This window comes from Gallinula chloropus, assembly GCF_964237585.1.
Source record: "Gallinula chloropus genome assembly, chromosome: 4".
In the NCBI taxonomy this organism is placed as follows: Eukaryota; Metazoa; Chordata; class Aves; order Gruiformes; family Rallidae; genus Gallinula; species Gallinula chloropus.
The window spans coordinates 5,904,636-5,915,685 of NC_140088.1; the positions used below are offsets into that span (position 1 = coordinate 5,904,636).

Consider the following 11,050-nt stretch of genomic DNA (forward strand, 5'->3'; position numbering starts at 1 on the left):
ACGTTTCTTTAAGCTAGGAAGTTCAGCACTTCAGAAGTCACTCACTACCCCAACTTCAGATGAAAAATCTAAAAAACAACATCCTCCCAAACTAGAACTTGGCAAAAGTCTGCTCTGTGCTGCAGAGAAGTGGGGTACATATGGCATTTCCTACACTAAAAATAAGCTTAGGTGTCATTTCCATGCCAAGATCTTTCTAGGACTTCCTGGTCTGCCATTTGGCATGCGAGATCCAAGAATACTCTTCCTGCCAAACACCACTAATCACAGTGGTGTGTCACACTCGGTTAACAGGCATTAAGTAAAGCCTCAAAGAGCAATTTTGGACACAGAGCTTCTAAGGTACAGCCACCTGCAATTCCGATTCCTGCTTTAAAGGTAGGAGGATGAAGGCCACACACCTGTGTTACAGAAAACATCATAGGCACCCAGAGAGTAGTCTACAAAGCCACATTTATTTGCACATGTACAGAACAGAGCGACAGATGTTATTGTTTCCCATACAAAATTATATAAAAACAGTATTCACCTTCATGGATAACACCATACCACTTCAAGTTGTATTAAATACATTCAGAAAGCATTCTTGCACGCACACAACATGAGTATTAGGTAGTCCCAGGTAACCCCAACACTGCAATGTAATTATTCCTAGTGGTATGAAAGGATCAAAGATTAGTCTGCAACTAAAATGAAGAGAATCCTGGTTGTGAAGCAAGCTGAAGTCTTTCCTCCACTGGCCATCAAAGCAAGGAACATCATTAAACAGATTCATCTGTCTCCAGAACACAGATGTAAATACCAAAGCACCTGCAGAAGGCAGCTAAGGGTGGTATTCCACACTGACTTGAGCTACCTTGGCCTGTGCTAACATTCCCAATTAATCATTGCTTGCCTACAGATAGGAAAAAAAGCTTCATAAAACTGGAAGAATAGGATTGAATAAAGAGCTTGTGATTACAGAAGAAAACAAAAGGTATAGATCCAAATCAATTACTTTCCCTTCCTACCCAGCACTGGAGAGATTACTCCCTTGACTGGGTCTCACGATTCCCATTCTTGCCAGGGATAGAGGGGAAAAGCAAAACTGCATGTTTCCAGCAACACTGCTCCCTACATACCATCTAAAAGGGGGATTTAATTGCCAACAGGACATCTCAAACAACTTATTTTAAACGCACATTTATTTCTACAAAAAAAAGTGTATGATACAGAAGTGATCACACCTACTTAAAGGTTTACCTATTAAAATATACAGGGGATCTTAATGAGTACAGGGTATTTAAAAAAAAGATGCAAAGGAGTGTTAATCTTTTATTTTTACATTTTCAGGAACTTCACATAATTTTGGTAGGTAACCTTTTACAAAATTATGTAAAAAGTACAAGAATGCCTGGTAAACAGTCTGCATTTTTCCAAAAGATTTTTTACAGCATGCAATTCTTAAGGCAGCCTTCTCCTCCTCCTTACAAGGAATCCTTTCACTCAAATAATCTTCTGCTGCAAAGATTAGGCTAAGGAAGCTTGGTCTCTTCTGTTAACGCCTTTTGTCTTTCCTGTCTGATTTACGGTCTCTTTCACTCCGTGAAGTTCTCTTGCCTGATCGACTACTTTCTGATATAGACCTCTTTCTGTCAGATCTTGAACTTTTATCCTTTGAGCTTTTGGCATCTCTACTCCCACCTTTCGAGGACTTGTGACTTCTATCTACTCCCGCAGCATCCCTTCGCTTCCTGTCCGTGCTCCGCCTGCGCTTCCTATCTCGGTTATGCCCTCTTCCTCGGCTTCGACTTCTACTTTCACTACTGCTAGAGCTACTGCTGCTACTGTCCCTGCTAGTACTCCCACTTGTAGTGCTGCTGGTGGTGGAACTACTCCGACTGCTACTGCTGCCAGTGGTGGAACTACTTCCGCTAGTAGTACTGCTTGAAGTACTACTGCTACTACTGCTGCTACTACTACGGCTATGACCGGTTTTGTTCCCTGCCCTACCCCTGCTTCTACTCCTAGTCTTACTCTTCATTTCTACACTCGGTGCCTGATTCTGCTCTGTCTGTGCCTCAACCACCTTTACAGACACCACAGCGTTCTCATCCTTGCCTGCTTGGGGCTCTGTATCCTGAGTGGCCTGCGACAGCTGAGGTGACTGTGGCAGCGGCACCGACTGTGGCTGAGATTGAGCCTCGGCCACAGGTTCTGCCTGAACTTCAGGAGCCTTCTCCTGTTTTTCTTCAGGTTCAGCTTCAATTTCTAGTTTGATACCTTTATCCTTCTCAGGAGAAGGAATATCACACCCTTTCTCTGGCTGAGCATCACACACTGTTTCTGGTTCCACTTCTTTGCCATTCTCATTTTCTACTGGTTCTACACTGTCTGCCTCATTCATTTCAGCCATATCCTGCTCATTATCCACTGGCTGAATGCTTTCACCTTCCTCTTTCACAACAGTGACCTCTTCATGCTGACCATCCTGTTGCTTGTCATTCTCCCTCACCTCAGTAGTCTCCTCTACTTTAATCTCAATTTCCTGTTTCTGTTCATCCTCCTCCTGTTCCTTCTCTGCATCGCTATGCCCTGAACCTGCTTTGCCCTTTTCCTCCCCTACCTCCTCCATTTCTACATCATTGTGCTGATTACCTGTCTCCATCTCTTCCACCTGCTGAGCCACCTTACCCTCTTCTTGCTCCTTGTTCTGTTCTTCCTTCTTTTCTTCATTGCGCACCTCCTGCTGTTCTTTTTCCTTCACAGATTGTCTTCTGGGCCTGGCCTCCATCTTGTTAATCTGCTCTGCAAATTCATTTCGCCTGCTTTCAAAGAGTGCTAGGGAATAAATGCATAAATAACAGCTTCAGACAACCTACAGACACTGAAGTCTATTTCCCCCTAAGCTGTGAGCTAATAAGTTACCCAATTGTTTTAACTTATAAAGTGCTGCACCCTTATTCACTCTGAAGTAGCAAGCCGGTCATGCACAATGAAAGAGACTGCTAGTTACCTTAAGGAAACAAAGCAGACGGGATAGTCAGCTCAGCTGAGTATGAGAACAGTAAAGCCCTAAATCTTAAGCTACCAAAAAGAGTTTCTGACTTCGTTAAAAATCAATCCAACCAACAGTATATCAAAATAATACCTTAAGTTTCCTGGAATTTGTATATTAACAAGGTTATACTTCCTAAGGTAAACAAATGACAGTAAGAATCAGCAAAAAAGCTGGTTAGGTATTAAGAAAGCTTAAATAACGTAATAAGCTATTCAGACAGGCGAGCTGGCTTCTCTTATCCCCCAGCCCCACACAATGAAAAAAGCTCCTTAAGGAAAAAGAAATACCCCAACACATTCTCAGTTTAATTAAAAAAAGAGAGAACAGTAAGACTACCATCGACCGCAGTATTTTAAATTGTTTTCCAAAAGAAAAACATAGTCATCCTGTGAAACAGAAATGAACAGTCATTAAGGTAAAAAAAAAAACAATCATCATGAAGTTCTAGTGCTGTGCTTAAGGAAATGCTTCTCAAACACTTTGTAAAAACCTGCATTCCTTGGGCCTTCAATCCACAGAATCTGCCTTTTGAAGAGCTACGTTGTTGCTCCAGCACATCTGGGTACTAAAGCTAATATAAAGGAGTATGTTTTAAACAAATACCTCCAAAATTGTTCATACACCTCTTCTGACTTCTTGTAAGAGAATCAAAGCACATTCAGCATAAAAGGAAGTCCCCGAAAGAGTAACATTCACTGATGATGAACACCCATGGAAGAACGTAGTTTGTCCTAACCACAGAATTCATGTATTTAAGCAGAGAGACTTAGAGATTTGTACAGCAAACAAAGGGAGGCCTTTGTACTGAAGATCCCTTACCATTCATCTTTTTCTGTGACTCTTCCATCAACTTCTGCGTAGCAGGACACATTCTGCCAGGTATGTAGAATAAATGGGGTTTTGTCTTCGTTCTTATGTACTTAATTATTTTAGCATTATGCTCATTCCATTCTTCTTGCTGAGAAATGAAAGAAAATAACCCTAAGACCCACACAAATAGTTTAAACAAGGGAAAGGCCAAGAGCAGAACTAAAACTTACCAACTGAGCAAGCTCAACCTTCTGCTCCAACAGCCGCAGCTCTGTCTGTTTAGCACGTCTCTCTTCAAACAGCTCTCGCCTTTCGTTTTCAACTTGCTTTCTTTCTTCCTCTGCCTGCACTTCCAGTTTCTGTTCAATTTCTTGACGCCTCTTTTGCTAAAGTAAATAAAGAAGTGCCTTCAGTATTTCTTCTAAATCAATAAACTGTTCTAGTTAGGTCCAATTAAAATTTTTTAATTACTTATGCCATTGAAGGCAATCCTAAAAAGACATTAATGGAAGAAAAGAGCATCATTGCTTGCTGGCACCTAATTTCTTGTGGGTTAACTATAAAGTACAGGCCCTGGTGAATTTCTGTCTGCTTTTGTTATTCAATTTGGATTTGTGTTTTTCAATACAAGTGTCAATGTCTTAATAAATTTCAGGTGTCTCGCTTGAAAGAAAAAAAAGCCAACTCCCCCAGAAACAAATGAAGGACTGCAGACTGGGGTTTGTGACCAACAAATTACACTGCACATACTTCCAGTATATTCATTGCTAATTAGAGATATTCTGTAATCCAGGAATGCCCTGTTTGTATGCCCTAGACAGCCAGATGCTCAGATCGTATGTACAATTAGTCTAATAAAAATACAATTTAGTGCCTAGACATCAGAATACTGCATCATAAAATTCCTCAGGCCTCTACTCTGACTTACAGCAAATTTGTGTATGATGAGAACAATGCCTCTAAAAATTCTCATAAAAAATTTGGAGAGAACACCAAGTCCTCAAAGTCTCTATGCAAACATGTACTATTATAAATTTGACAAGGACTCCTCGTTTCTGACCATCCTCATCAATAGTTTCTTGTTCTAAAAGCAAGCAGTCAAGAGAACTTTGGCCCTTTCTCATGTGCTGCCTGATAAGTTAGGTAATATCCAAATACTGAATCTGACAGTAATCAATACCAACACAGCAAGCCAGCTATGCTAGCACTAGACAGAAAATATTAGATTCAAAGACTTTGTATCTGCTTCCACCAGACTACTGAACACAGAACTTGCAAATGCTCTTTTTAATCTAAAGGTTAGTGGTATTAACTGAATAACCCACTTGGGGCACCAGTAAACAAACAGCATGATTTAAAAGGGCACACTAGGAATAAAGTTACCACTACATACATGCTTTTTAAAATTGCCACCAAGCTATGCAGTCTTCACTTCAGTACAATCAGACATCTGCTTATCAAAAAAAGGAATTCCTCTGTATTGGGGTGGGAGACAACAATTTCTAGTCAAACAGCATAATACAACCATATGTTTCTGTATTCTTGGCTGAGCTTAAACAGCTGGAACAGCAGTGGCAGGCACTGTTTCAGCAACACTGGATCACCATTATTTACAGGAGCAGCCTATGACTTGATTAAATTCCACTTACTTTGACATGATCCTCAAATAATATAAAAACACACAAAAAGATAACTATTTTGTGTCTTACATGTTTTAAGAGTGTACAGGAATTAAAACCCAATCAACAAAACATTACTCCCACCTCAATTCCACTGAACTAAACCAAACAAAACACTACATGCAGCCATAACAATTTGTTGCACCTGCAACCTACACTGTGGGGAATTTACATTGCTACTTGAGGCAGCTTAACCCCACAACTTTATTATTTACAATCCAGAATCTGACAGAACTAAAATTAAGTACCCTCTCAGTAGCAACTGTGGACTCCTGCTTGAATTTTTGAAGAGTGCCCATCAACAAGCCAAATATACGTCGATTCCTGAATAAAAACAAAAAGAAGTTTGAGACACAGTTCAGGAACAAAGATTTTTTTTTTTTTACTTGCAAAAGCAGAGAAACTTCCCACCTCAGGGACATTTATTTTTAAAGGCACCATATTACTTAAGGTCATCAGCAACAGAACACAAATGGGCTGTGCCAACAGTCAAGGATATAATTTACAGTGACATATCATATACAGAGAGAGCCAATGGGATCCTGGGGGCATCAGGAGGAGTGTGGCCAGCAGGTCAGAGGAGGGGATCCTCCCCCTCTGCTCTGCCCTGGTCAGGCCCCACCTGGAGTATTGTGTCCAGTTCTGGGCTCCCTGGTATAGAAAGGACAGGGATCTCCTGGAGAGAGTCCAAAGAAGGGCTACAAAGATGATTAAGGGCCTGGAGCATCTCCCATCTTTTCTTTCTATCCATTTAAGCCCAAATTAAGCCTTTCCAGCAAGAGGCAGACTCTCTCATTTGCCTTGGCCTTTTACCCAATTAAGAGAGAAAGGAAATGCTGGTTTGTTCACCACTCTACTGCAGTGGCACAAACCTGACACAAAGGTAAAGGTACTTGTATATGAAGTGGCAGAAATAGGAACAAATTAAAAAAATCAAAAGCTAGAGATTCCTCAAAACATATTTGTTTACGAACAAACATCCCAAAAGACACTGAACAAAACCAAGAGTTCAAGGGATGCTGTCCTCTTAAGGAGCCTCTTTCCACCCCAAGTCATGCAGAGATCAATACTGGCTCTCTCATCTGCCCAGGTTACTTAGCACAAAACAGTGAAACTGCAATTCTGAGGAAACAAACTTTTGATGTCTGTAGGACTAGGAAGTCTGTTAAGAATTTAGAAAGTCTCTGTGTGAGGGAAGTAGTTGCAAACGGGCGATGGAAGCAACAGCAGTCTCTTAGTAGTGGTGTAATTGTAAAAGAAGCATTTGAAATGCCTTTTCTGTGCTAACTGATCTGTACTCCTTATCAGAGAAGCTCTCTACAGTTCCTTATTCCAGCTCTCATTATTCTATTATTCTTCTTGGTAGAGATAAAAGTTATTGTTGCCCCAGGTGAGCTACAAGACTGAAGTGGATGGAGTCCAAGTGATTGGACACGGTTGCAAATGTGCTTTTCCACCCAACAGAGCTGCATTTCAGCAAGAATTTTTATGTGCTAGTCTGAAAGAAATAAAACACAGGAGAAAGGAGATTTGCATAGGAGGAACCTAAAAAGAAGCAGGGAAAAGGAGTCAGACCGTATGCACAATGTGGAGTCTGAAAGTCACATGATCTAACTACTGCATTTACAAAATAAAAATAGGGGGAAACCACCAAAATAAACGATGTACCAAAAGAGTTCCAACAGTCCAAACTGTTAGGTAACCAATGAAACTATATATATTTCTGTCTTACTCAAAGATGATCCATTACAATAGCACTAGCAAACCTATTCCTGTAGGTGGCCTGAGAAGCAGAACCCCTGTCAGTTATGTGAAACCAATGATGTGTTGTTACTGCTGTGAAGTGTTTTGAGAAAAATATCAATTTCATACTGTTATGGTACTCTTTCAACATCATATTTGATACATAACAGCATCTGCAGAACACTTTTAAAAAGTAAAGCTACTTCCTCTGCTAGTGCTCAAAGTACCTACTGCTCAAAAGATTTCTACATACCTTTGTTTTCCTTTCTCATCCATATTTTGATCTTGTATAAGGTCTCGACGTGTTCGCTCTTTGGAGGTAGCAACAACAGAAGATGGCAACGCTGGCTACAACAACAACAAAAAAAAACCAAACCCAGGCTACTTTGTTCACGTTCTGGATTACTACATTTCTTCCTGCATAGCTCTATTTATCATGTTTTACCTTTTTGATATCATCATCCTCTGCGTCGCTTTCTTGGCGTGATTCTCTTCTTGTCCGACGTTCTCCGCCCAGCCTGAGGAAGAAACAACATTAGTAGACACCAAAGAAAATGTATCTAGGACAGCATCTGCTCTAACATGAGATGAACACACGTCAGTATATCTACACTTCCAGGAAAAATCTCCCCACTGTTCCAATGACCTGTAAGCAGCATTTAACAGACAGAATCTACTGTTCATAAAAGTCAGTAAGAGAAAGCAGTTCAAGTTCAAATACAACTTGCACAGTAAAGTAAATCAGAAAAGCCCCCATTACTGCCACATTTGACTCTCTCAAACACCTTTGGAATTTAGTTCTTGCTTCTAATGTTTGCACTTCTCTTCTTCCAGGATCTCTAAAATATTTACTGATATAACAGGGTTGCAAGACAGACCTAAATGCCATTTAAGTTACCGAGCCAAATACCTACAACACAGGTGAGGAGGGGCAGAGAACCTGGATGATCTAAGGCTTTAACAAAGAACAACTAAGTAGCACATTAAATAGAAATTATTCTCAGCTTTCACTCTCAGTTTTGCAGCACAGCACTCTGCTACTGGTAATGATGCTTCATAGTATCGGTTTTCCGCTAACTCAAAAGCGAGCCTGGCTTTAGTCGAGAGCTACCACTGCAGGCCAGCACCCATGGAATCACAGCATCATAGAATGGTCTGGGTTGGAAGGGACCCCAAGGATCACAGAGCTCCAACCCCCCTGCCACAGGCAGGGACACCAACCTCCAGGCCTGGAGCTACACAAGGTTGCCCAGGGCCCCATCCAACCTGGCCTTGAACAGCTCCAGGGACAGGGCATCCACCCCCTCTCTGGACAGCCTGTTCCAGCACCTCACCGCTCTCTCTGTAAAGAACATCCCCCTAATATCTAATCTAAACCTTCCCTCCTTTAGTTTTAATCCACTCCCCCTCGTCCTGCTATTGTCTACCCTTTCAAAAAGTTGATTCCCCTCTTGTTTGTATGTTCCCTTCAGGGACTGGGAGGCTGCACTGAGGTCCCCCCACAGCCTTCTCTTCTCCAGGCTGAACAAGCCCAGCTCCCCCAGCCTCTCTTCGTAGGGGAGGTGCTCCAGCCCTCTAATCATCTTTGTGACTCCTCTGAACCCTCTCCAACAGTTCTACATCTTTCTTGTATTGGGGGCCCCAGACCTGAACACAGGACACCAGATGGGGCCTCACGAGGGCAGAACAGAGAGGGACAATCCCCTCCCTGTCCCTGCTGCCACCCCTCTGCCGATGGAGCCCAGGATACCATTGGCCTTGCGAGCTGCAAGAGCCACTGCTGGCTCATGTCAAGCTTCTCATCTACCAGAATCCCCAAGGAAAGAAGCACTCTGTAATCCATCCCACCTGACAAATCTGCATCCAGATACGAAAGCTCAAAATCTGAGTCACACTGTACTCATTCGATTTATTGAGCAGAAGATGTCAGTCACAGTTAAATTTGTGTCTACTGCAAAACAAATCTCAGCTACTAAGCAGAATACAACATAGCAAATTGGGCACAAAGTAAAACAGAAAAAGCCAAGGATTTTTTTATTGCTAGATCTTTCTGTGATTGCTATAATCTTTTATTGCTGTAAGGTATAAAGAAAAAGTATTTCACCACAGAGAGTGTCATTAGTTATTGAATCTAAGCATTCAGAATTTACTGTTATAAATTCCCATCCTGATAAAGCAAGTGCTCTGCATCAGTTTTTGCACCCACCTACTGGATGCCCCTTCTAGATCCCTCTGTTTGGCTGGGGGTCCTCCTCCACTATCCGAGAATCCACGCCTGAAAAGAAAAACACTTGTGATTTCCAAACAAGTCAGGCCAACCCCAGACCCATCTCAAGCCCACACAATCAAATGGTATTTTGGCTTTGCGATCATGAAGTAACAATTCTTTCCTCAGCTCTATCATAATTTACTGTTACTACAGCAATAAAGTGTTAAAGCATCCTGCCCATGGACGAACTAAGTTAGACTTGCATTTTGGCACTTACTCAACTGAGTAGCTACACTCAAGCTGCCCCATTATGTTCAAGTGGCAGGAGTTACAATAGTTTTTGAGACGTATTACACCTTAACGAGCAGTTTAATATTGACATTCAACAACAACAAACCCCCCCTGTTATGTACTTCATTAAGAAAGAACTGTGTAAGAAGAATTTGCCTTTTCACTCTACTTGGGGCTGTGTGTGTGTGAAAACACAGCAAAACACTAGTGTTTTTACCTAGAGGGGTTTTTAAATTCCCTTTGACTTCAACTCTTTCTGTTCATTCTGGAAAAGTTACTGGTTTCTTGAGACTGTTTCTAGACAATTTCAAAGCGACAAAGTCCCAGTTACCCCATAACACCTCCCTTAAAACTGATGCTTCCCCTCATTTTTCAGGCTAAGGCCACCCGTTTGAACCTGCTGTGACTCGGGATACGCGGGTGCTTTAAATTTCAGGCGGTGGCACGGAACCCCGAGTGCCCTGTAGGCCAGCTACGATGCCTGCCTCTTAAAACAGCGGTACAGCCAGCGACCAGGTAAGAAGAGAAACATACAAAGCACCAGGGGGAAGGGTGGAAGAAGCACCCTGCCCTCCCCACAGCTCCTTACCTTAGCAATAAGCTCCCACGCCCTCTACCTCCACCAGGGCCTGTGAGGGCTAGCAGTCTGTTTTGAGGGGGCCTGCAAGAGACAGCGGACGCTGTTAGCTTTACCTGCCCGGCCCCCCCCCCCCCCCCCCCTCCCAGCCACTGCAGGGAGCCTCTCCAGGGCTCGCCCGCCCAGAGGTGCCCGCGGCCATCACCATCCCCTCGCGTACCCCACGGCTGCGCGCCGCGGCCCCGTGTGTGTGTGTCCCCCGGCCCCGCAGCCCCATGACGGGCGGTCGCTGCCGGGCAAGCAGCGGTACCCCCATCCCCTCCCTCCCCCCCGCGCCGCGCCAGAAGAGCGGGGACGGCCCAGAGAAGGGCACGAGGGGCTGCGGCCTGTGGGCAGCTCGTCCCTGGGGCTCCTCAGGCGCTGCCCACCCCCTTCCCGAGGGAACGGCGCGGCGCACGCCGCCTCCCCTCTCCGTCACCCCCCCCCACCCCGGCCTGGCCGCTCCTCACACCCCCCCCCCCGCTCCCCATCCACCGAGCCCCCCCGCCTCACCTCACGTCATTGGGGTCCCGGCCCGTGAGCTTGCGGATGTTCTCGTCCACGTGCTTGAGGCTCTCCTTGGCTTTCTCCAGCTGCTCCTGCAGCGCCCGCACCGCCACCGCCATCCCGCCCGCAACGCGGCGCGGCCTAGCCGGAGCCCT

General features: G+C 43.8%; 1 protein-coding gene across 1 annotated transcript; it reads right to left on the reverse strand.

Annotated features, from left to right (window-relative positions):
• Positions 1-436: 436 nt before the first annotated feature.
• On the reverse strand, positions 437-11,050 carry PNN (pinin, desmosome associated protein). The gene is made up of 9 exons (XM_084262756.1): positions 10,902-11,050; positions 10,362-10,433; positions 9,479-9,547; positions 7,718-7,790; positions 7,526-7,620; positions 5,778-5,853; positions 4,081-4,236; positions 3,860-3,998; positions 437-2,820 (listed from the first exon to the last, which is right to left on the reverse strand). Exons 1-9 carry the CDS (start codon positions 11,012-11,014, stop codon positions 1,538-1,540), a joined length of 2,076 nt encoding a protein of 691 aa, XP_084118882.1. The 5' UTR covers positions 11,015-11,050; the 3' UTR covers positions 437-1,537.